The sequence below is a fragment of the Dreissena polymorpha genome, chromosome 6, assembly GCF_020536995.1.
Source record: "Dreissena polymorpha isolate Duluth1 chromosome 6, UMN_Dpol_1.0, whole genome shotgun sequence".
Classification (NCBI taxonomy): Eukaryota; Metazoa; Mollusca; class Bivalvia; order Myida; family Dreissenidae; genus Dreissena; species Dreissena polymorpha.
Genome location: NC_068360.1, coordinates 106,578,642 through 106,605,989, shown reverse-complemented (window position 1 = coordinate 106,605,989; position 27,348 = coordinate 106,578,642). Strand labels below are relative to the sequence as shown.

Below are 27,348 nucleotides of genomic sequence, written 5' to 3'. Positions count from 1 at the left end.
TTTAACAGTTTAAGTAGACAGACATTATACTGTTTCAGGTGAAACTGCTTTTCCAGTCACATAATGCAAGGGACACAATTCAAGCAGAGCTATTGCACAGTGGATGCAAGAGTGGAGTCCCCTGTTCCAGACTGGGTCATAGCGTACTGCATAATGGAGCTCAGTCTTTCTTGACATTTTCTGTGGTGAGTAAAACAATAAGTACTTATTGTTGAGTGCATTGATAATACCTGGTTAGTGTTTAATACAGTTGCATTTATATAGCCAAGGTTAGAAATATACTTGTATTATACTTGTTATAATATTTGTATAATTATACAAAGTAAATCAAGGGCTGCTGGAATCACCATAGATGTGTGTCCTTCGGTCTGTCTGTCTGGAGACACATATTTGTCAGGAGAAGTTCTTCTACTTTTTTCAGTGTTCAACATTAAAACATGCTTAGATTGTTCCTTAAGATATAAGGTTGGATTATTATTTAATGCACTTTTATTATCATCCTTATTGTTAACGATTGAAAAGTGTTTCCCCCTTTTTCAACTTAGAATATCTTTAACATTATTATTGTTACAAAAGACTTTGTAAGTAAAAAATGCACATCTCTTAAACTACAACGTCTTGATGTGTAATAATATTTTGTATGTATCATTGTATATTGGCCCTTTAGTTTGTCAAATGAAACTGTTCGCACCCAGCTAGTGGTCAATAAGGGTATCACGTTTACAGATTTTTCTAAACGTTTAAACGAAATGAAATAAACGAAACCTAACCGTTTAAACGGTATCTCTATGTCCGTTTTATAAGCATCAGTACCATCGCATACTGTGAAACCATTTATTTTCGACAGCACAAAATTTCGTCATTTTTATAAAAATGACGATTTCGTCAGCACTTAAATTCGCCGATTTCTGATTTTAAATTTTAAAAAATGCGTCAGTCAATATCCAAATTGTGTGTAATACATATTTGCGATCTATCGCAGTTGCGAAAAATCGTGGTACGAATGCGGGAACACACCTGAGAATCACTGCAGGAGGTGGGGCCTGTTTGTCACATGCCAATTAACTAGTCTTTTGTTATCAAGGGACAGTAATGGACCCTCTTAATGTATGCCATTCACACGTTCATTGTTATGATTAGCGGACAAGTGGGATCGAATACTAGTAACCGTTAACGAGTGTTTTTAACAACGAAGCCAATTGCCAATAAGTCTTATTCTATTATTATAATTGCCATACTGATAACAATCGTACCTTTATCGGCACCAATTAGGGAAGGTGTGAACAATATGGGTAATAACTAGGGTTAGGAAATTATTTTGTCACTTTTCAATAAAGTTTCAAGCGTACATTTTTGATAATTTTAAGAACAGTAATTGGTCTCAAATGTCACTTTTTATCCTGATATCAACATTAAAATTATAAACTCTATGTGTGTGTTTGTTCCTAAAAATTAAACTACTGGTATATAAATCAATAATGTCAATAATTTAAAAATAAATAAATTGATACATATAAAATAGTAATAAGTGTGGCTAAACACAAACAATCAAACAACAAACAGAAATTAAAATATTCTTTATTAATTTGTGATAAATACGCATGTTGATCACACATTGTCATCTTTTCATTTGGTTTATTGTCTTTCATCGGCATTCGCTGCGTGATGGCTAATATGCAACACCCCTGAAAAACACAATGCACCTAATGGGTAATAAAGTTATAAACAATTAGCGCTAATTCATTACCATTCTACATAAACGAAGTCAACGCATTCGATACAGCTGTACTGCACACGCATTTTAAAGAAGTGTAACGTGTCAGTTAAGTACCTTGTGTAATCTACATCCCTTTGTGTCAAAACCGGATAAATCTTGATTACGAAACAGCAGTGAATCTGTGCATGGATTATGTTGGAATTTAATGCCTCATGTCTACGGTAAAGTTTTAAAATATTGTTCAACTTAGTGTTTGTTTTTGTTCAAACATAGAGCATGATTGTTCGTTAGGATCTTAAATTCGCCGATCGGTCGACTGACGAAATTTATGAAAATTAATGCCTGACGATTAATAATGGTTTCACAGTATTTCCAAACTGAAAGTAGTAATTTTTTCCGGAAGTTATATTCCGTGCATATTCCATTCGTGCAATGACGCCATATTAAAACCAAAAAATAGCATAAACCAGACCATCCGTATCACCACATGTGTATTTGTCATTCTATAAAAAGAAATTAAAAAACGTCGAACATAATGTAAAACTGACGAAAAAAACTGTATCGGTAACGACACTTCGAAAATTATGTACGTATTTGCGCATGAAATACAAAGTGCATACCGTTTGGCTGCATAAAATGAAAAACCAGTTAATAAGCAAAAACGTAATAAATATATAATTTGGCTAAAATATTGCTTTCAACACGCTACCGTAGTGCTTTACTTTGCTAATCAATCACTTAAAATATTTCAAGATCGCGGCATATGCATTGTTTCGTTGCCAATTTGTAAAATGTCCGGAAAGTATTGAAGATTTTCTGTTAGTTTCCGTTCATGTCCGAGCTAACCAAAATCAGAAATAAATAACTTCCGAATTCGGTAGTGCCCGGATTTACCGCATGTACCCGGATTTCGGAGTTCGTCATCGATATACTTCGTACGGCTAGTCGGCTACGTAATTTGCACCCCAAATATTTATTATATTGATATTGACTGTCCTTTGAACGTTTACTGTTTTTGTAAACGTTTTTGGGCAAAACACGAAACGCGACCTTTTAAACGTCATACCCTTAGTGGTCAAATATAGTTTTAACTAAAAAAAGCTTCCAAATCTATTCCTCTGAAACCTTAAGGCCAAATGTTTCAATATTTTGTAAGTAACCTTGTATTGTGGTTCTTTACAAACTTTGTTCACATAATAACCCTGGCAGGGGTCAAAACTGGCCTTGGTGCTTGGTGCAGGGTCCAATCTTACATTGTTACAACTTGTCTGATCTTGATCCAAACTGTTTGCAAAGGCCTTTCAAATTCGGTTCCAGCACTGAAATAGTTAATGCTTTGGCTGTTATTACATGGAACTTTTCATGGGCCCCTTGCATGGTATGATACATTACTGTTTCATGTTACAGGGCGATTAAAATGTTAGTTTAAGTCCACAGGGAACAATGTCTGATCTGTCTTTGAGTGCTTTAATATAGTCTTGTGAAAGCTTCTTGCAGAAACATGTTTTTAATCATTGATTCTCATTTTTATAGAGATGTTTGGCCAAGGAACTCTGTAATTAAGCAACCCGCATCCTTATCTAGCTAATGAGATGCTACATGTTTATTGCAAATACAGTTATTTTAATTCTCTGGATTACTTGGCGCCATTGTAAGAGTATGGATAGAATAACTGAACATTGCATAGTTCAAGGAAAATTTTTAATATTGTTTTGGCTAAACGCTTTTTAAAATTTAGGGATTGAAGTTTGAAATATGGTTGTAATGCTGTTGTTGTGGTTAATTATATTAAAACTTGTAAATGAGAAAACTTATAGTTGACCGTTCTATTTTTGTTATAGTCCTATTTGCTTAATATTTCTTGTTTACCAAGAAGTTCATCCAATTTTTTGCTAATAAATGCGCCACTGTCTGTGAAATAGGGGTTAAATGCATGTGTATAAAGTGTCGTCCCAGATTAGCCTGTGCAGTCCGCACAGGCTAATCAGGGATGACACTATCCACCTAATCAGAGATGACTCTTAAGACACTGGCATGTTTCTTCCCAGCAGAAAGACTTTTAATAATGTATGAAAGACTGTTTCCTTAAGCTCAAGCAAGCATAAATATGTAGAAACTAAATGTAAATACCTACATTTAAATATTGTTAACTCTGATGTTTTAGCATCCAGCCAATGAAGGATCCTCAATACTGCTCAAGGTTGCCTGGGTGCTTCTGCTGACCTTGTTAAGCGTCTTGCTGATATGGATGATCAGAAAATCATGGATGAAAAGAAAAATCAAACCCAGGGGAGGTAAGTGCTGGAGAAAGCAAGAAGTGAGTTGTCTTTCATGGCAATTGCTTTCAATTTCATGATGCCAACATAGTGATCATTAAAATAATTACAATTCTTGTTTTATTTCATGTACTGAGTATTGTTTACCTTTTGTTGGGTATGATACAAGTTGTATCATGGAATAAGAATAATGCCAATAGAGTTTGAAACATTATGGATTGTAAGAGAAATATTTTTTTAAATGTAAAGCTGTCAGAGCAAGGTTGTCTTAACCCTTTGCATGCTGGGAAATTTGTCGTCTGCTAAAATGTCTTCTGCTGAATTTCTAAAATTAGCATTTTCTTTCATTTTTTTCAAAGAATACTATCAGAATAGCAAACAGTTTGGATCCAGATGAGACGCCACGTTATGTGGCGTCTCATCTGGATCCAAACTGTTTGCAAAGGCCTTTAATATTCGGTTCCCGCACTGAAAGGGTTAATTAAAAATGAAATTTTGAAAATATGGAAAATAAATGTGTAGGAATAAGTGTAGGAATAATACTGCTTAGCTGTTAAAATAATGAAAGGTTTTGGTATACCGGGAGGAAATTATTTAGAGATTATCAGGGTATTATTATTAGACTTTTAAAATACAACAAATATGAATTTGGCATTGTCATCTACAAAACGTAAAACAATACTATAAGAAATATATTTGCCTGCATGGCACATGAATACAAATGTACATGAATGGTCATATTGTATGATAGTTTAAACCAATATTTGCCATCGTTGATCAAAACATGGGGTGTAGTTTTACTAAATTAATATTTTTAACCATGGATAACAGACTGTTGCGGTAAAATCAGTACCATACACCCAATTATAATGACAATGGCTATGAAAACAATATGAACTAGAATCGACTGCTGGGTAATTAATTTGTTTCAAAAGATATCTGCTAATTATTGTAGCCCATAAATTATATTTACATCAAAAATCAATTAACCTTTGCCAATTAAGTTTTGTTTGAATGTAACAAATGATCACCTTTGATAACCTCAGCTACATTGTAGCAAGTGAATAACCTTGTTAATCGCAGACAGTTGAACTTATAATAGTCCCTGAGTGATTTATAATAACTTTTCATTAATGAGTCCAGTAACAATGCTAGCGAATGAACAGATAAAAAATGAGAAATATTAGTATTTTTCCGCTGGTTTAGATTTTTTCCTGATAATGATAATGATAAATAAGTAGTGATGGACCGATCATGAAAGGCTAAATCATGAGGGAGGATCGCACGTGTCAATCATATTCTTAAAAATCTGCTACGATATTAAGTTATTATACATTTTAATGATCTATTTTATACAAACAAAAAGTAAATGGTGTTTATGCTTTTCAAAGCATATGGTAGTGTTTGTGATTTTATTCATCATGAATAACAATTGAACCGTTCATAAATCTGGAATGGAGATTAAGAAAGGTCATAAAACTAGGTTACGTGTTTCTAACTTTACTAACAACCTTCCTCAAGTCCAAAGTGTTGCTTCGCTCTTTAAAAGGGATTTCACAGATATTCCTATCTTTGAATATGTTTACTGACAATTCTATAATTTTATAAATAGCATTAACAAATTATTATAGCAAGAAAAATGTACAATACACAATTTTGGCTTTCCTGGGATGCTAACCAGGGACCTCTGAAAGCAACATATTTTACTGCACAATGCAGGCTTTCATGTAATACCCCCGTCACACTGGACTGGCGTCTTTACGGCAACCTAAGACTGTGTTTCTGGAATTTTCTTATTTTCGTAGTAAGGACGCCAATGACTTTTTCGGTAAAAATGCTGCTTTTCACCTTCCCGACACACCAGCGTCCTGGTTTATGGCATTCTGAGCGTCCTCACGGCGTCCTTTATATGTCCCTCGCGACTTTACCGCATTCGTACTGCGTCCTTACGGCGACCAAAGCTGACCATATAGCGTCTGAGCGGCGTCCCTGCAGCGACCGTACGGCGACTGCGGGGCGACCACACGGCGACCATACTGGTAGTATAAAAGGCCGTTTTTTTGTGTGAGAAATTTCATTTTCTTGTTAATCGTTGATGCGTGCAGAGAAAAAATTCAATAATGCCTAGAAATAAGACGCATGGGCGGGGTAAACCCCAAAAAGTAGCTAGTCCTTCACCATCTCCAGAGAGGGGCTCGGACACCAACACTCAGTCTGTTGCTAGCAGAATGCACCCAGCTGACAGCCCCGTTAAATTGAAAAAAAAGTAAGCTAGCGACTAGAAGCGATTTATCATTAGAAGAAGAAGAGGTAATGGTAGAGTGGCTGATGGAGCATCCAATTTTGTACAGGCGTGAGGGACGCTCCAGCGGCGCTCAATGTTGGTCGCCACTGTTAGTCATTCTTCAGGCCTTGTAGGACACTTAATTACCTGATCTTTGTATTTGTTGACGATGGCTTGGCACACATCCTTCACTACAAGGGACAGTGTATTGGCCAGAAGTCAAAAGTCAAACTTCATGCTGGCATACAGATCGCCATTCGCCAGATGGCATAGGGTTGCTGCCAATTTTGTTCCCGGATCAATAGCTTTTCTGTAGTTTGTATCTTGCTTGGAAATGCGGTGGCGAAGCCTTATCAGCAGCTCGTAAAACATATTTGGTGGAACCCTTAAGAAATTTTGGAATGAAGCTGGGTCTTCTTGTCTTAACTCAGGCATTAGACGATTGAAGTGTCCAAACTGACCCCTCCGAATATCTCCTAACCAAGGTCTTACCCAGCATCGCCTCAACCTGGCCTGCCTTCTCCTTCTCAGTACACCTAATACCACCTGCTTTTGGTCAAGTATTTTGGTGCTGAAGATTTAGAATGTGTTGTGCAATAAGTAAATTATTCAGTTTTTCAGAAGGGCTCAGAGAAACATAATGAAGAAAAAAAAGAAAAAAAGATTGCTTTATATAGGCATTTATATGGTCGCCTTAAAGACGCAATGGGGTCGCAGTAGGTACGCACTAGTTGTAGTAGGGTCGCAATAAACCCTGTAAGGACGCAATGAAGTCGTAGTAAGGACGCCATAGTCGTTCTGAGGACGCAATAGACGTACAAAGAACTTACTTAAGTCGCAATAAGGTCGCCGTACGGTCGCCTTGCAGTCATGGATAATTTTTGTGGGTTTGAGCGGCGACCACACGACGTCCATGGCGACCTTACAGCGACCCTACCACGTCCTTACTACGACTTTTGTGTCTCTACGGCGTCCATACGACGTCCTTAACAGAACGCCGTAAAAACAACGGACTTCTGCGACCACTTTGAACATGTCTAAGTAGTCGCCGTGGGCTCGCGTCCTGAGCAATTTTCGGCGACCTCACTGCATTCTCTTGGGTCCTTACTGCGTTCTTTCGGCGTCTATTGTGTCCTCACTGCGACCTGGTTCGCCGTAAGGACGCAGTAAGGACGCCAGTCTGGTGTGATGGGGGTATAAGTAACAGAACATATAAGATGCTGTCTAGTGTAACTCAACTTTTTTTTTCTCCAAAATTATTAAGAAAAAATGTCAAAAACGCGTAAAAAATCTTAACGATTTAGATTGCTGATTATAACAGCTCAGTTAATGAATCAAAATTGTAAACATTTTTCATCATGAGTGTTATATTCGCTTGCTTAAACTTAATGTGTACCTTCTTTTTTAATCTTTGAAATTTTAATGTAGAAATTGGTCATTTTACCAAACTGTGAACATTATAAGTCCCTTTAATTATATATTTGTTAGCAACCAGTCCCATCATTATATCAGCTATATATAAGTTAGCAGAAACCTGGTTAATCAATAAATCTTTGAAGTCAATGATTTTCATCGTTTTTCCTTTAATCAGAACAGTTCCTGTTATTCAGTTAATTAAATTCTTCAGGACCATGTGTATTGATCCAATTAAGTGTGACATCAGTTTCCTTTTTGTTTGATGGGCAACACTTCATGTCCCCGTCATAGCCAATATCTTTTGCCCGGATAAGGACATGTCGAAAATAGCAGAAATACATGAATGCAAGGACAAGGCCTATTTCAGGGAAACTGTCATGTTCATGGTATGTACATGTAAGAATAAAACCGAGGATCTCATGCTTTGTGTGCTTTTTTTTAAGTTATATATTAAACATCTTTTATTTTATGTTTTATTTTTATTACTATGTGCAGTTTAATTTCTCTAATAAAGCCCTAATGTTGTACAAAAGTATTTTCATTAAAAGTTCTCATAATATGACTTCATGATATTTTCTTAAATGCTTTTATAAAATATTTTTAACATAAAATTTCCCATCAATTATTATTAGTATTAATGTGGACTCAATCTACTTCAGCAGTAAAGACAGTATATTATCAACAAATGGATTGATAAAGGCATACACACAAATTGTATGTTTCTACTTACTTGACCACTCCAATTTTTTTGTTGGGACAGTTAACTTTTTATGGTGTATGCCGGGTTGAGATTTTTATCATGTTTGCTCCTTGATCATATTTTCCTTATTACCTTTTATATACAAAGAGAGAACATTGCAAAGAAGTTTGGAAGATTTATGTCATTGAACATCTTTATTTCAGTGAATGTTAACTAATATTTGATATAAACAAAAATATAACATAGTTTGGTCTACATACCTTATGACATAGCATGACAGTGCCTTGATATACAACAATAAGTATTGATAAAGCATGACTGCGCCTTGATATACAGCAATAAGTATTGATAAAGCATGACATTGCCTTAATATACAGCAATAAGTATTGATAAAGCATGACATTGCCTTGATATACAGCAATAAGTATTGATAAAGCATGACATGTGCTATATAGCAATAAGTATTGATAAAGCATGACATTGCCTTGATATACAGCAATAAGTATTGATAAAGCATGACATGTGCCTTGATATATAGCAATAAGTATTGATATAGCATGAGAGTGCCTTGATATACAGCAATAAGTATTGATAAATAATGACATTGCCTTGATATACAGCAATAAGTATTAATAAAGCATGACATTGCCTTGATATACAGGAATAAGTATTAATAAAGCATGACATTGCCTTGATATACAGCAATAAGTATTGATAAAGCATGATATTGCCTTGATATACAGCAATAAGTATTCATATAGCATGGTATTGCCTTGATGAATATCAATAAGTATTTATTTAGCATGACATTGCCTTGATATATAGCAATAAGTATTGATAAATCATGGCATTGCCTTAATATACAGCAATAAGTATTGATAAAGCATGACATTGCCTTGATATACAGCAATAAGTATTGATAAAGCATGACATGTGCCTTGATATACAGCAATAAGTATTGACATAGCATGACAGCGCCTTGATATACACTGTTACCATTCTGCTTTTGCACTATGAGCCTTTAATGGTTTGTTATGAAAGTGTCCTTAACATAAGTATTGGAGAACTATAGTAATGCTTGACACCTTCAATTTTTAGGGAAAACACGACCACAATATATTCACCATCTTTTATTTTGAAAATTTCGATTTCAGTTAGTTTTCAAGCAATAGACAATGATCATTTCCTCCCACTTTTGCCAAAGCTATAACAAAACTGTCAAATTGTCAAGTCCTAATTTTGCCTAAGTTATAACTGAACTGTCAAATTGTCTGGCAATTGATGCTTTAATACTTAATATAACAATGCACTTCATCATAAACAATAGAGTCCAGGATTGGTTTTGTCAGATTTCGAGATTGAACAGTGCCTACCATAAGACATGTTCTACTGCGATCTATAATTATGAACCGATCGCTAGACAAGCAAATTTTACGCCACCAAAGTCTCATGTCCTTATGAAAGCAAGTTAATTTGACCACATGCAATTTATACTTTTGAAGCTAAAACATATTGCTGTGGGTCCCCTTTTAAAATGATTTTGACAATTTGTATATTATCTTTAAAAAATATGGATTTCATAAATGTTTCCCAAAGTGTGCCATGTTTACAAAACTGCTTAATGAATGATTTTTGTGTGTGTATTTAAACAATTGATTCCATCATAAACAAAATAGATTAAGAAGAAAAATATGTGATTGGCCCAAAATGTTTTCCAAAGTTGGTCTACAGGGACAGTCTCCTGGGTACAAGTTTGACAAGCAATCAGGGCCTCACAACACACAGACAATTGTACTTTATATGCACTGGTTCAGGACCATGTGATGTTAACAATAAATACAGAAATGTGTCATGGAAAGTGTGTGGGCCCCTCTCCAGAATGATATTGGTCTTGACAGTATTTCTGCATAAACAGTTTTGCAATAACAGAACAGAGCTGCCGGATATATTAGCCAATCCCCTTTACCTGATTATTCTGACTTTTTTTCATTAATATATGTTAATGCATGGTATCATGATGAATAATAAACCCTTAGATTCTTCAAAGGCTTATATTTTCTCTCTTAGAACTTGTCCCTATTGGAATCATCATGGGGTTTAAATGGGACCAAAGTTTGACAAGTCATTAGTTCCACCAACAGTCATAAATGTCTGATGTCGGCACAGTTTGTACAGACACTGTCTTATTGTTATAATTTGAGGAACAGTCTATAAACCACATCTTAAAGCATAATAAACAAGACTGGAGATTTCTGCCATGCAGGATTGGTCTGTGAAGTCAAGGTCAGTCTTCAAGGCCATATAAGTTTGACAGGCAATCAGTGCCACCAACACCAGTACATCTATGTACCAGTAAGCGTCTATGAACCAGTAAGCGCTGGGCCTTGACCATGCATGCTGAGGTATAGACATCAAGTCAGCTATGTCACTGTCAGATGCTGGCCGTTAGTGATGTGCGCAAATTGGTTGTTTTGCTGGTACTGAATTCGTTTCTGTAATAATGAGTTTGGAACTTCAGACAAACTGAAGTTAAAATACATGATATCTTCTGGGAAAACTGGGCTAACAATGCATGCATAAAGTGGCATCACAGATAAGGCTTTGCAGTTGCATCTGGGACAAACCATTCCCCCCTTTTATGAAATCTTTTGTTTAAAGGGATCTTTTCACGCTTTGGTAAATTAACAAAATTGAAAAAAGTTGTTTCAGATTCGCAAATTTTCGTTTTAGTTATGATATTTGTGAGGAAACAGTAATACTGAACATTTACCATGGTCTAATATAGCCATTATATGCATCTTTTGACGATTTTAAAACCTAAAAATTATAAAGCGTTGCAACGGGAAACGATTTAATAATTTGGAGAGTTCTGTTTTTGTCGTTAAATTTTGTGAAACTACGAAGATTGCTTATATAAGGTATAAAATACTTCAGGAATATGTACTCGGCGGAATAGCTCAGTAGGCTAAAGCGTTTTTACTTCAGGACTCTGGCAGGACTCCAGGGGTCACTGGTTCGAAACCTGGTCCGGGCAATGTTCTTTTCCTTTTTTTAATTTTATTCTTGATTTTTTACTGGAGCTTTTACGATCCAATGTTTACATTTATCGATATAAAGCATTTAATGAATAAGTTCAAAAATGCCAAAATCTGTGAAAAGGCCCCTTTAAAGGAAAAACAAATTTTTAATGATAATCCAATCTCGGAAGAAAGTGTTGTCCCAGATTAGCCTTTACAGGCTGCCCAGTTTACCCAGAACACAGCTCATATCACCTTGCTCTCATTAATAGCTCCACAAGTAAAACATCTATTTTCAAAGAGAAAATAAATGTCTTTTTACTTACCATGTGAATGGACAATGACCTTTGCCATATATTTTAATTGCAGGTTACCAAAGTTCAGTGTACATATAAAATAATTAGAAATTGTTTTCCTTTTTTCTGCTCTGCATACCACAGACGTCACTATAAATACTAATGAACGTATCTCACTGTAAAAGCATTCATATACACATGCACTCGGGTCTCATTTAAATTATAATTAACAGCATACCATTAACTGGCGATTCTAAGGCCTTTAGTTGCTAATGTGGTTTCATATGTAAAGCATGTGACAGGTTCAAATGGTAATGGTGGTCAATGCATCCTGTTTGTCTACAATGACATCCTTGAGGTCTTATTCAACCCAAAGGACATTAGAGCCATCACTAATGTATTGTAATTGGGTTCTTTAACTTACTGATGTGGCTTATTTACATTCCACTTTGCTAATGTTTTTTGTACCGAACATAGCTATGCACTGTAATTTGCTTGTTGAAAGCATAACTTGGAAAGTATCAAAATGATTCAGATAAAGCGTCAAACTGTTTAATCATTATTATTCGTGGTAATTTGTGTATGTCCCGCCGTCTATACTGGATTACTGGGGTACATATTGTTTTTGCCCTGTCTGTTTGTTGGTTTGTTGGCGTCAAACTTTAAAATTTACCATAACTTTTGCAATATTGAAGATAGCAACTGAATTTATATTTAGCATGCATGTACATCTCATTTTGAGTGGTGAAAGGTCAAGGTCATCCTTCAAGGTCAAAGGTCAAATATATGGGTAAAAATTGCTCATTTAATATACACTATAACTGGCTATACCTTTGTATTGAAGATAGCAACTTGATATTTGGCATGCATGTGTAACTCATGGAGCTGCACATTTTGAGTGGTGAAAGGTCAAGGTCATCCTTCAAGGTCAAAGGTCAAATATATTGGGGGGACATAATGTTTCATAAACACATCTTGTTTGTTTTTGATTTCATGATTGACCAATCAACAACATACCGGTAAGCACAAACACATCCGAAAATTGTTTTCCTCATAATGAGAAATCCATGAATTTATGTTTTATACAGATGTCCTTATGTAAAAAAACACAAAATTTAATGCCAACAAATATAAATGAATTTACAGTATTGATGAAGGGCTCCAAAATCAAATGCAGAGGTAAAGTAACATAACTCTGCAATATTTACAGGGTTTTCGTCCTTTAAGCACCTATAAATCAATTACAATAGAAGATTTTTAGATGGAACTTAAATATGTCTTGAGTGAACATTGTGGGTACAATTAAAGTGCAAGAACCATAAATCTGTCTTCCATGTATTTGAAGCAATTGCCATTAGTCATGTTCTTGTTGAAAGCTGAATTGCATAGTTTAATATAAGCATATATGTGAATATAAAATTTATTGTCATAGAAGTTCATTATATGAATAAATCAATTGTCACCAAATAAATACGATGTCTAATATTTTCATAACTTTGAAGGTAGGAATCACACGTTTCAGTTAAAGAATACTTTGGGGTGTAACAGATTTTGTTATAATTGACCATTGAATAAAACTATGCTTATATTATAGTGTAAATAGTTAACATTTTGAACGCTGCTGTGAGCACTACATAATTATTATATTTATTGTAAATATAAATAAAAAAAAATTATGAGGTACTTTACAGAATATGCAATTTTTGTAACTTAGTAGGCAGAACATTTCTTTATTTTAAACAAAGGTTAACCCTTAAAGCGCTGGAGCTGAATTTTAAAGGCCTTTGCAAACAGTTTGGATCCAGATGAGACGCCACAGAACGTGGCGTCTCATCAGGATCCAAACTGTTTGCTATTCTGATAGTATTCTTTGAAAAAAATCGAAGAAAATGCTAATTTTAGAAATTCTGCAGACGACATTTTAGCAGAAGACAAATTACCCAGCATGCAAAGGGTTAAACAAAGGTTAAAGGGAATTCTTTTGGGCTTCTATGCTACAACAACATACATAGAACACTTACCCATGAAGAATTACCTAACATGATTATTAGTTTAGCCTTACAAGTTGGTGCAAGGCTGAGTGCAATGCCTTGCACCGTAAAACTGTGCATGTCATCACATCATGGCATTGATGGATGCCTCAATTTTTCAGAGTCGATGAGTAAGTCAATTACAAAAATTGTTAATAACCCATTGTTTTGTCATCATAGATTAATGGCTCTTCTATGCAAAATTTATGCAAGATAATATCTTTGTTTAATCACGGAAGATTGAATCTGAATCAGTGATCTGCCTCTTGTTCAACAGCATGAAATTCCATTGACAAATGACTTCGTATTGGCGATTTGTTCACTGGTAATTTTTTAATTTTTAAGTTTTAATATCTCCCATGAGAGAGGATGAGTAACCCAGAGCCTTTTTTTAGATCGTCCTAATTATTTTAGGTTATTGAACACAATTATTGGTTTGAATTAAGCAAACCTGTTGTATAACAGCCTCTTTGTTCTCACTGTTGTATAACAGCCTCTTTGTTCTCACTGTTGTATAACAGCCTCTTTGTTCTCACTGTTGTATAACAGCCTCTTTGTTCTCACTGTTGTATAACAGCCTCTTTGTTCTCACTGTTGTATAACAGCCTCTTTGTTCTCACTGTTGTATAACAGCCTCTTTGTTCTCACTGGTTGTATAACAGCCTCTTTGTTCTCACTGTTGTATAACAGCCTCTTTGTTCTCACTGTTGTATAACAGCCTCTTTGTTCTCACTGTTGTATAACAGCCTCTTTGTTCTCACTGTTGTATAACAGCCTCTTTGTTCTCACTGTTGTATAACAGCCTCTTTGTTCTCACTGTTGTATAACAGCCTCTTTGTTCTCACTGTTGTATAACAGCCTCTTTGTTCTCACTGTTGTATAACAGCCTCTTTGTTCTCACTGTTGTATAACAGCCTCTTTGTTCTCACTGTTGTATAACAGCCTCTTTGTTCTCACTGTTGTATAACAGCCTCTTTGTTCTCACTGTTGTATAACAGCCTCTTTGTTCTCACTGTTGTATAACAGCCTCTTTTCTTTGTTCTCACTGTTGTATAACAGCCTCTTTGTTCTCACTGTTGTATAACAGCCTCTTTGTTCTCACTGTTGTATAACAGCCTCTTTGTTCTCACTGTTGTATAACAGCCTCTTTGGTCTCACTGTTGTATAACAGCCTCTTTGTTCTCACTGTTGTATAACAGCCTCTTTGGTCTCACTGTTGTATAACAGCCTCTTTGTTCTCACTGTTGTATAACAGCCTCTTTGGTCTCACTGTTGTATAACAGCCTCTTTGGTCTCACTGTTGTATAACAGCCTCTTTGTTCTCACTGTTGTATAACAGCCTCTTTGTTCTCACTGTTGTATAACAGCCTCTTTGTTCTCACTGTTGTATAACAGCCTCTTTGTTCTCACTGTTGTATAACAGCCTCTTTGTTCTCACTGTTGTATAACAGCCTCTTTGTTCTCACTGTTGTATAACAGCCTCTTTGTTCTCACTGTTGTATAACAGCCTCTTTGTTCTCACTGTTGTAAAACAGCCTCTTTGTTCTCACTGTTGTATAACAGCCTCTTTGTTCTCACTGTTGTATAACAGCCTCTTTGTTCTCACTGTTGTATAACAGCCTCTTTGGTCTCACTGTTGTATAACAGCCTCTTTGTTCTCACTGTTGTATAACAGCCTCTTTGGTCTCACTGTTGTATAACAGCCTCTTTGGTCTCACTGTTGTATAACAGCCTCTTTGGTCTCACTGTTGTATAACAGCCTCTTTGTTCTCACTGTTGTATAACAGCCTCTTTGTTCTCACTGTTGTATAACAGCCTCTTTGTTCTCACTGTTGTATAACAGCCTCTTTGTTCTCACTGTTGTATAACAGCCTCTTTGGTCTCACTGTTGTATAACAGCCTCTTTGTTCTCACTGTTGTATAACAGCCTCTTTGTTCTCACTGTTGTATAACAGCCTCTTTGTTCTCACTGTTGTATAACAGCCTCTTTGGTCTCACTGTTGTATTACAGCCTCTTTGTTCTCACTGTTGTATAACAGCCTCTTTGTTCTCACTGTTGTATAACAGCCTCTTTGTTCTCACTGTTGTATAACAGCCTCTTTGGTCTCACTGTTGTATAACAGCCTCTTTGGTCTCACTGTTGTATAACAGCCTCTTTGGTCTCACTGTTGTATAACAGCCTCTTTGGTCTCACTGTTGTATAACAGCCTCTTTGTTCTCACTGTTGTATAACAGCCTCTTTGTTCTCACTGTTGTATAACAGCCTCTTTGTTCTCACTGTTGTATAACAGCCTCTTTGTTCTCACTTGGAATGGGTGCTTACTATTTAATTAAAGTTGTTCAAAAGAGATGTATTTCCTGCTTTATGACTTATCCGTCTAAATTTTCATTTAAATTTTGTTTTGCATTTTCTTTCATTTAACTTAATGCTAGTTGTATTAACAATTGCTCTGATAATTGAAAACACTTTGAAAGCACATTTTGTTACCTAAAAGAAATGAGTAAAAATATGCTTTATTTTCAGAGTTACCACAAAACAAAATTGCTACATTCATACTGGCAAAACTATATATGAGAAAAAAAAAATGATTTAAGGAATGTACTTTAAGACATAACTGATCCCTATATTAATAGAAAACTCACATCTGCCATATGTCATGTAAATAATTGCAGCTCTTGACTCCACTGGTACCTCATTAGTTCCATTATTAATATGCATAACAATTTTTGCATACTGCATTACCATGATTATAGCATGATTAGAATCGCTGTGTGATCCGATCCAGGAAATATTCACAGTCAGGACAAATCTGAACGAAGTCTTGCATAACTCTTAATTAAGTTGCGTTTACTCATTACAGAGTTATTCCATAATTTCTTTTATTTCATATGTATTATAGATTATATCACCCAGCGAATACATGCACTTTAAGTGGTAGCTGATGAGTGTTCACTTGCTCATAAATAGCATGCAACTAAGAATCCATATACTGGTAATACCTAATCATTATAATAACCTTGTTTTGTATGCCACAGATATTTCTATTTTAGGAATGTTCTGGGAAAACTGGGCTTAATGCATATGCATATAGTGTTGTCCTAGATCAGTGGCCTGTTCAGTCCACACATGTTAATTAGGGACAACTTTTATGGTATTTTTTTCATGTAAAGCCGAAATCTTGATTAAGCAAACATCAATTGAAGGCTGAGAAAGTGTGGTCCCTTTTAGTATATATGGTATGCACAGGCAAGTCCCTTTTAGTATATATGGTATACACAGGCAAGTCCCTTTTAGTATATATGGTGTACACAGGCAAGTCCCTTTTAGTATATATGGTATACACAGGCAAGTCCCTTTTAGTATATATGGTATACACAGGCAAGTCCCTTTTAGTATATATGGTATACACAGGCAAGTCCCTTTTAGTATATATGGTATACACAGGCAAGTCCCTTTTAGTATATATGGTATACACAGGCAAGTCCCTTTTAGTATATATGGTATACACAGGCAAGTCCCTTTTAGTATATATGGTATACACAGGCAAGTCCCTTTTAGTATATATGGTATACACAGGCAAGTCCCTTTTAGTATATATGGTATACACAGGCAAGTCCCTTTTAGTATATATGGTATACACAGGCAAGTCCCTTTTAGTATATATGGTATACACAGGCAAGTTCCTTTTAGTATATATGGTATACACAGGCAAGTCCCTTTTAGTATATATGGTATACACAGGCAAGTCCCTTTTAGTATATATGGTATACACAGGCAAGTCCCTTTTAGTATATATGGTATGCACAGGCTAGTCCCTTTTAGTCTATATGGTATACACAGGCAAGTCCCTTTTAGTCTTTATGGTATACACAGGCAAGTCCCTTTTAGTATATATGGTATACACAGGCTAGTCCCTTTTAGTATATATGGTATACACAGGCAAGTCCCTTTTAGTATATATGGTATACACAGGCAAGTCCCTTTTAGTATATATGGTATACACAGGCAAGTCCCTTTTAGTCTATATGGTATATACAGGCTAATCTGCAATGACACTTGCAGCACATGCATTCAGCCCCATTTTCCTAGAGTGGAGCTTACAAATGAAACATGATGTTTCATTAAAGAAAGCATGATTTTTTAGTCCCCTACAGGTGAAACCGGAGAGGCACTTATGGTTTGTGCTCTGTGTGTCTGTCAGTCTGTCACACTTTTCTGGATCCTGCCATAACTTGAAAAGTTCTTCATATTTTTTTCATGAAACTTAAAACATGGACAGATGGCAATATGATCGTTTCATTTGGTTCCTACGGCAAGAATTCTGGTTGCCATTGCAACAAATAGACTAGAAATATTGCTGGAAATGGTGGATTCTGCGATAACTTTTAAAGTTCTTCATATTTTTCATGAAACTTGAAACATGGATAGACGGCAATATGGAGATTATGCATGTCATTTCATTTTGTTCCTATGTCAAGAATTCTGGTTGCTATGGCAACAAATAAACTGCAAATATTGCTGAAAATGGTGGATCCTGCGTATGTGGGGGACTTTTATTGCTTGGCAATAGTCTTGTTTCTTTCTTTCTTGTTTTTTGTTTGAATTGATTAGCATACATGTTGATTTTACTTGTGGATTTGTTTACCATATTTCTAACTGTTATCATATTCGTTACAAAAAATCTATAGATCTTATATAGGATTTCATATTGTTGATTTAAAACCCAACATCAATATGCCTCTTAAATGATTATTTTCTAATAATATGTGTGTCTTAAATATAATAAATACTTTTGTGGCATAGATATGGATTTATTTTTAATTACACATGTCTATATTTAAACATGGAAATGTTAATTGAACGCAGTATGACTTGGTTTCCCTCATGAAACTTTTGCGCAAATTACATCAATTTGCGCCGTTTTGGCGAATAATTCTTGACATAATTGCAATGCAAATGTCAATTCAACAACGGCCTCTAATGATTTAGATATGCACTTTTGACCCTGTTTTGTCCGAAACGCAGAAAAACACCATATAAGTTAAGCATGATATTAACAAATTACGCAACTTCTTAAGCAACTTCTAGAATTGCGAGGATTTGTCCCGATTTGTCTTCCATATCATAAACTGGGTTCATCAAATATAACAGTTACTGAGGCAAAATGAAATTATGAGTCTCCTATGTAATGTTCCTGTTTCCTTCTGTCTGTAAAGTAACGCCATTAATTTGCCTGGAAATGTATTATGGTTTGACAAGAGGTATTGATGATGTTTGTTAGTGCGAGGATTTTTTCCCCAAATTAGCTCAGCATTATGCCATAATGAACTGACCAAGACGGCAAGTAAGAAGTAAGGCTTAATTAAGAAGTAAGTGCACTTCATTCGTGATTGGGTTTGATAGAGACTGAAATAGACAAAACCAAAAAACATCTTGGAAGGTCGCAAAAAAAAGACTCCTTATTTGTTGTCAAAACACAAACAGGTCATAAACACATATCACACAAACTTTTTAATCCACTTGTTCAGTAATTTGGACTAGTGTCATAAAATTTCACTTTTCCTGTTACCCCTGTAACTTTTAAATGCAACGTAATATTCTGTGTATTTAATTTTCATGAATTTTTGAACTCATTTAGTAATGTCTTAACACAAGTTTTCCTTAAAAATCATTTTTATGCTCCCCCAAAAACATTTGGGGGGGGCATATAGTCGCCGCTTTGTTCGTCCGTCCGTGTGTCTGTGTGTCCGTCCGTGCACAATTTTTGTCCGGGCTATTTCTCAGCAATTAATGACCGGAATTCAATGAAACTTTATGGAAAGCTTCACTACCAAGAGGAGATGTGCATATTATCAGCAGGTTCTGGTCGGATGATTTTTCACAGAGTTATGGCCCTTTGAAATTTTCCATTAACTGTACATATAGTGCAATTCTTGTCCGGGCATTTTCTCAGCAACTAATGACCGGAATTCAATGAAACTTTATGGGAAGCTTCACTACTAAGAGAAGATGTGCATATTATCAGCGGGTTCTGGTCGGATGATTTTTCACAGAGTTATGGGCCTTTGAAATTTTCTATAAAAAAATTCTTGTGTGCCCTCAAGACGTTTCCTTTTATCAGAATATAAAGTGCAATATTGTGACAAAAAAAAACTTTGGGGAGCATCACCCGTCTCCGACGGTTTCTTGTTCTTGTTAAATAAGGCATGAATAAAGAAGTGTCACCTTCTGTTTTCCCTTAATCTTTCAATACAAAAAAAAATAAACCAATGGTGATTTATAAACAAACAAATTGATTAGAATTTTGAATTGTGTGTCATAAATTAACAATGTATATGAAAAAAATGACTTAATTAATTAAAATAACCCCAAGGAAGAATAACTTTGTTCTATAAAATAAAAGAGAACTAACCGTAACAGTGTGTGGTAAATTGAACAATGTGATTCATATCTTGATACAATATGAACATGAACGTTCAACTCTTGACATGTAATTAGGTATGAGTTTGGAAATCGGTGACCACTTAATTGTTATGATCTTGGCATTCATGGCAGGTAAGTAAAGGTCCTGGAATTCATGTTGGCAACACAAACTGACGGTAAACAAGTTTTGAGTGCAAGACAAATACAAACTAGTGTCTGAAAATTAGAGATAAATCATGGAGGAACAAACGAGTCTACCAGACCCATGTTTCCTGAATCGTCCTGGATTCAGCAGAGCGCTGTGATTGGATGTCTAAAGGGGGTGTTGTGATATTTGCTTTGAAGTAAAATACTGTAAATTGGTCTTGAGTAATTACCTAAGGTAAAGTGTAAACGATATTGTAAAAAGTAGGATATTTCCTTGTGTTGAATAAGGCAAAATAAGTAAACTTTCAGGTACTGTTTAGAAGCTGGTTGTAAGAATCTAATATTTTCATGTAACCCCTGCGAAATGTTGTTCTGCAGTTCACGAATAATTTGTGAACTGTTCATGAACTGTTTGTGAACTGAGTTCATGAATTGTTCACGAATAGTCAGTGAACAGAAAATGAGCCACGTCTGTGAAATGTTCTTGAAATTTTAGTTCATGAACTGTTCATGAACACTAATGGCATGAAGTGTTCATGAAATATTCATGAAACCTAATGGCATGAAGTGTTCATGAACTATTCTTGAACCCTTATGGCATGAAGTGTTCATGAACTATTCTTGAACCATTATGGCATGAAATGTTCATGAACTATTCATGAACACCGATGGCATGAAGTGTTCTTGAACAGTTCACGAACAACACAATTCTTGAAAAATTATTCAGGGTTTTGCTGTTCATGAACATTTTTTCTTCTATTTTTTCAATGGCTCATTTTCTGTTCACGTACTGTCAGTGAATAGTTCATGAACCATAGTTCTTCAAGAGTTCATGAACTGAGGTGGCATGAAGTGTTAATGAACTATTCATGAACAAGAATTTGTCAATTTATGCAAAGGTTATCATAAGTGTTACCAAAGCTCAACAAACAGGTCAGGGTAAGAAGAAACATGTCTTGTATTAGCACTTAACATATTGATAGCAACATATAACAATAATTTAAATATAACACTAATAACTGAGATACAAGTGGTTTGATAATACTCTTTAAATTTCATAATACAACTGCACTATATGTTCATGAATAATTCATGTATTGAAAAGATTATGAATAGTCTCATTTTCAGTTCAAGAATCATTTACTAATCAATGGTTTCCCTGAAATGGTTACACTTACAGTGCCAAAGAACTTGAAATGGAACCAATGGCTGATCAGTTCAGCCGGTAATTTTTTAAAGACTTGCATTTTCAAATATAACATAAACCATGTGCCTTCCGTTTCAACTTCCTGTGCACACAATATTCTTCCTTTGTAAATACAGCAATGCAATGCACATGTTTGAGTTCTTGATATCATCTTAAACTGTTCTTGAAATAAGATGTCCTTAAAACGTTCTTAAACTTGTCTTTTAAGTCTTCCAAGAACAATGACAGATCCTTTTAAGAACATATTGGATTCTTATAAAGTCCATCATATGTTCAAAAACATTGTGTAGACCTGTTTAAGAACATCAGAAGGAAACATGTTGTTCAAAAAAGTTCTTATAGTGTTCAAGAATAGTTTAAGAATAATTCAAGAACAGGAAAGTTCCTTAAAAAACTATTGAACTGTTCCTTAAGGCAGTTCTTGAACAGTTCTTGAACAAATGTTCTTAAAATTCTCTAGAACAGGTCAAGAACTCTTACTTTCAGCGGTGAAAATACTATGCATATTCATACTAACTTCACAGGTTTCACAAATCTACAAGATTAGTATGCTAGACATTTCAATATTACTTTCAAAAATATTTATGAAACATCTAGCACAAAGGAATTCATGAATTATTCATGATGGATCCTCAAAGTCTGTCTCAGAAAATTCATCAGAAATAATTGTTCAGGAAATGTTCATTACTTATATAATACTATATGGTTAGATGAAGCACTGTTCATGAACTTTGAAGTGTTCAACAAAAATTCATAAACTGTTCATGAACGTGTCTTAAGAACAGTTCATGTCCAAAAGTTCATGAACCAAGATCAGGAACTTTTTGAGAACAGTTCATGAACAATTCCTGATTGGCTTGAAGTGTTCATGAAATCATGAACAACATTTCGCCAAGGCATAACTGAGCAAAGGCCTGATATTTAAATGCATGTTTATACAGTCCCATGTGACTAAGTGGTCACCTATCAACTGTCGCCTGCTAACAGCAGTCAGTCTGGATTCTGCCCAATGAAAATCCTAATTACACCTTAGAATAAAGATCACCTGTCTTCAACTGCCAATGGCCAGTATATTTCGCTCCAAAAATCTTTTTCACCTTTTTTATAGAGGTCAAAAGTCAATCTTTTTGTGATTACAAAAGAATAAACTTAAATCAATCTGTGTCATTTTTGTCTATCCTATCTCTGACGTCATAGCATATATTGTCCATCTATTTCGTGACTATATACAGGGGTTGGCCTAGGATCAAATTTTAGGGAGAAGTCACCTATCTCTTGACTGGCATATAAGGAGAAGTGAGCAGAAATAAAGGAAAAGTTTTTTCGTTATATCTTATCAGTCTTGTAATATCAGTTGCATTATTTTACCATTTGAAATCACTGAATCAAAAATTGTTAGTGAAGAATCCTGCTCTTTCATTTATTGTAATTGTACATTGAATTAACAATCAAGTAAAACAAACACTAAATAGACAACTTACTTAAAGCATTCAAGTGTGCATGAAAGTGCTTAGATTTTTTACAACCACACCCCACCCCACATACAACAGTTTGTGTTTTTTTGGGGGATGGGTGGGATTTGATATAAAAAAAATAATAATTAGTAAAAAATCTTCACAACAAATTAGTGCAAAATGGATTTCTCCTAGCTCATAAAAAAGTGACATTAGCCATTTGGCAAAATTCTGGCCCAAGTCTCCCTCTTGGCCGACCCCTTATATATATATAATGTGATTAGGGTAACAGTGCCTGCTCACTGTGAGAAAACAATTTATAGGGTTTTGAGAATCATTTTCCTGGTATTATTTAAGTGTCTGTTTCAAAAATAAATCTTCAAAGTGCTAACACAATATGACTGCAGGTCAGAAAGTAAAAATGATCTTATAATTTAATGTAAATTTTATTTTATTTGTGCAATATATAATTATTCTCAGATATAAGATTAACTATAAGACAACTGAGTTTCCCATTTCAACCTATTTTAATCTCATCCATTCTGAGACTAAAATTATAAGTGTAAAACAAATCTTTCTGAAGCAGTTATGTAAAGCTGATAAAACAGTTTGGCATTTAATCCTCAATCACAATGTCTTTCCAAGTAAACCCATCATCTGTGTTATAATCTTACATTTGCTCTCCAAGCTGCTCTGTGAAATAGCAGTGGATTTCAGGGATCAGTGACAAATGTTTGTTTGGGGAGGTATCAATGAAGCTGTACATTTCTCATGTGAGCCTTGTTTATTAACCCTTTACCACTTATACTACAAGTCCCTTAGAAAGTTACATATAATTAAAGACCTTTCTTACAATATTCAAATTCGAAAGGCTTCAACCCTTACATACTCAGAGCAGCAAACAGCATAAAACCTGAACAGACTGCGAGTTACGCATAGCCATTTTACCTTGCTTCTGAGTGGGAAAGGGTTAAAAAAATGTGGCTTAAAGGGGCCTTTTCACATTGGGGTAAATTGACAAAATGAAAAAAAGTTGTTTCAGATTCACAAATTTTCGTTTTAGTTATTATATTTGTGAGGAAGCAGTAATACTGAACATTTACCATGCTCTAAAATATCCATTATATGCATCTTTTGACGATTTAAAAACCCGAAAATTATAAAGCGTTGCAACACGAAACGAAATAATAATTTGGAGAGTTCTGTTGTTGTCGTTATATTTTGTGAAACTACAAGGATTGCTTATATAAAGTATAAAATACATCTGGCATTGTACCCAGAAGGATGGCCAAGTGGTCTAAGTGGTAGACTTTTTACTCCACGACTCTAGGGGTCAGTGGTTCGAGTCCTGCTGAGGGTTACCTTTTTATTTATTTTTATTTTATTCTTGATTTTGTATTGGAGCTTTTTATATCCAATGTTTACATTCATCAATGGAAGGCATTTAATTACAAACTTTAAAACATGCCAAAATCTGTGAAAAGGCCCCTTTAATACATGTGCGTAATATGTCGTCCCAGATAAGCTTGAGCAGTCAGCACAGGCTAATCCGGAACAACTGTTTTCTTTTTTATGATGTTTTTGGCTTAAAGGAAGTCTAGCAAAAATCCAGTGTAGGAAGAAAACGTCATACCTGATTAGCCTGTGCGAACTGCACACACTGGAAACACTTTACACACTTGTATTTATTTCTGTTTTCTCAGAGTACGGCTCATTCACTACATCAGCTACACTTTCAGTGTCACATTTTTGTGCTGCACACAATTTGAGCCGCGTTCTGAGAAAACTGGGCATAATGCATGTGTGTAAAGTGCAGTCCGCACAGGCTAATCAGGGACGACACTTTCCGCCTAATTTTGATTTTCGGCAATGAGGGACTTCCTTGAAAGTAAAAATACCATAAAAGCGGAAAGTGTCGTCCCTGATTAGCCTGTGCGGACTGCAGAGGCTAATCTGGGACGACACTTTATGCACATGCATTACGCCCAATTTTCTCAGAACAAGACACATTTTATCACTGATTTATGTTCTCTTCTAAATTGCAACCCACAAAGCATGCTTCAAACAATTTATATACAATTTGGTCTTGAAAATAATTTCAAATTGAATTATAATTATGCACACATATTATACAAATGCTACTTAATATTGAAGGCACTACCATTAATTGCTGCAGCTATTATATTACTTAACTACTACTTAACTAATGCTACTAACTACCACTACAACTACTTCTTCAAGTTCTTAAGTACTATTTGTACTACTACTTATACTATTACTACTGCTACTACTACTACTATAACTGATACTATAATAATACAGTCAAAAAATACTATTATAGACAGTGTTCATCATTATAAACAATAAAAATACATCAACTACCTAGATGATCATCTGATCATTGCAAAAAAAGGTAATCACGAGCATCATAGTTATCATCAAAATGAATAATAACAACAAGAATATATGCTTAAACAATACTTCCAATATATGCATCCCATTGATAATTCACGACGTTTACCATCTAATTAAGAGCACGAGTACAAATCTGTATCAGAATTAAAATTGCAAGATACAATTCATGTGAACATTTCTAATATATTGAATAAACCACTTACCTCTAATCAACACTAATTTCTTTAAGAAGAAATTTCGTCTTGCCCTTGTATCATACAGGAACACTGAAACCTCTTTCATAGCAGAACTGCAACCAGTATTGCCTTACGACTGTGGAACCAAGCTGGATATGAAAATTGGCTTTTCCAATAATTTGTACCACCCGTAATACTTTACTACAGTTTAATTGTTCGCAGTAGCCTATAGTCTTTTGGACTACCGCAGAATTCAGATTTCATTGAGGGATTACAATGGTCACTGCTATTTAACTCCGCAGTTTCTGTCCTTGCCTGTGCTGGTATCAATGCAAAACACCAGTTTCAGATGTGGTCTCTGATTATTGGTTACCTAGGGCAGTGATAACTATTACAAAACCCTTGGACTAAGCTTTAGTTGTGGGTTAAATTCTAAAAATTAGTGTGGTAACTGGGCTTAACTCGTTATGCAAGTCACCATTGGTGGAAATGCAGTGAAATTGAGTGAAATTATCGGCCTACTGTCACTGTGTGACAATGCTTTTGTGAACAAATTATCATATTTAAACAGACATTTACAGAACAAGAAGAAATTAAGGTAATTTGGTATATGTTTGACAGTGTCTTGTGAAGTAAAAGAGAATTTGTGTGATTTATGAAATAGGTTGAAACGCTGAAATGCACATTTTTGATTGCCAAAATATTGTAAATGGATCATGATACGGATTGGGAAACTCCTATGGTAAGAAATTTATTTAAATCCAATATAATTCCTGCCTTAGTTAAATTGAAGACATGATTGTCATCATCATCATCATCATCATCATCATCATCATCATCATCATCATCATCATCATCATCATCATCATCATCATCATCATTATCATCATCATCATCATCATCATCATCATCATTTTCATTCTTCTCCTAAAATTCATTGTTATTCAATCAATTGTCTGTGAACTTATAATACTTATTTACATTTATACTTTAGTCAGACATCATGAAGAAATACATTTATCACACAAACAGTATTTTTTGTTGTGAGTATATAATCATGTACAGTCATATATATGTAAATTTGACATTGCAGCCCTTCATTCCATGATACCTTTCATTAGTTGTTTGTTGTCTTTACAAAGAAAGTTTATATGAATAGTCTGTCTGCTAGTACTCACAAAATAATCCCTTAACCATCTTGAGCACGTTAAAATCATCATCATTTTACACAACAACTACTACCAATTCATCATTGTTAGTGCAGCTGTTAGCACATCTATTATTAGGTTCTTCACTTGCATTTTTTCACTGAAATAATTGGTGCCACAGTTCAGAAAAGAATTTTATTAATATGTTTAACATTTCCTGAACCTGGCCAATAGGTTTTTATTTTTTTATCTTTAAGTCAATTGTATTTCTTCTTAACGTCAAATAATCCACAGTTACAAAAGTAACCTTTTCATAACCTTTCATTTTAATTATAGAATGTATTATTAATATCTAACATTTTGTTAATTACTTTGATCTATTTTAATTATGTATACAAGTAAATTAGTATGTATTAATATTTCAATGTTTCAGGATTTGAATCCAAAGATTTTGGCTCCGCTCTGTGAAAAGGGGTTTTAATGCATGTGCTTAAAGTTTCGTTGCAGTTGGCACAAGCTAATCAGGGATGACACTTTCCACTTTTATTGCATTTTTAGTTTAAAGGGAGATCGTTCTTGATGAAAATCCAGTTTAGGCAGAAATTGTTGTCCCTAATCTGGGACAACACTTGACCCACATG

The 27,348-nt window shown here is 34.8% G+C and overlaps 1 protein-coding gene across 14 annotated transcripts in view; it reads left to right on the top strand.

The window, feature by feature from the left end:
* LOC127835070 (uncharacterized) overlaps positions 1-27,348 on the top strand; it is a 322,519-nt gene that overhangs the window by 56,130 nt on the left and 239,041 nt on the right. For all 14 annotated transcript variants that reach the window (XM_052361326.1, XM_052361315.1, XM_052361325.1 and 11 more), the window contains exons 3-4: positions 39-185; positions 3,882-4,011. In XM_052361326.1, the coding sequence (XP_052217286.1) occupies positions 39-185; positions 3,882-4,011 (277 nt within the window). The remainder of the gene's footprint in view (positions 1-38; positions 186-3,881; positions 4,012-27,348) is intronic.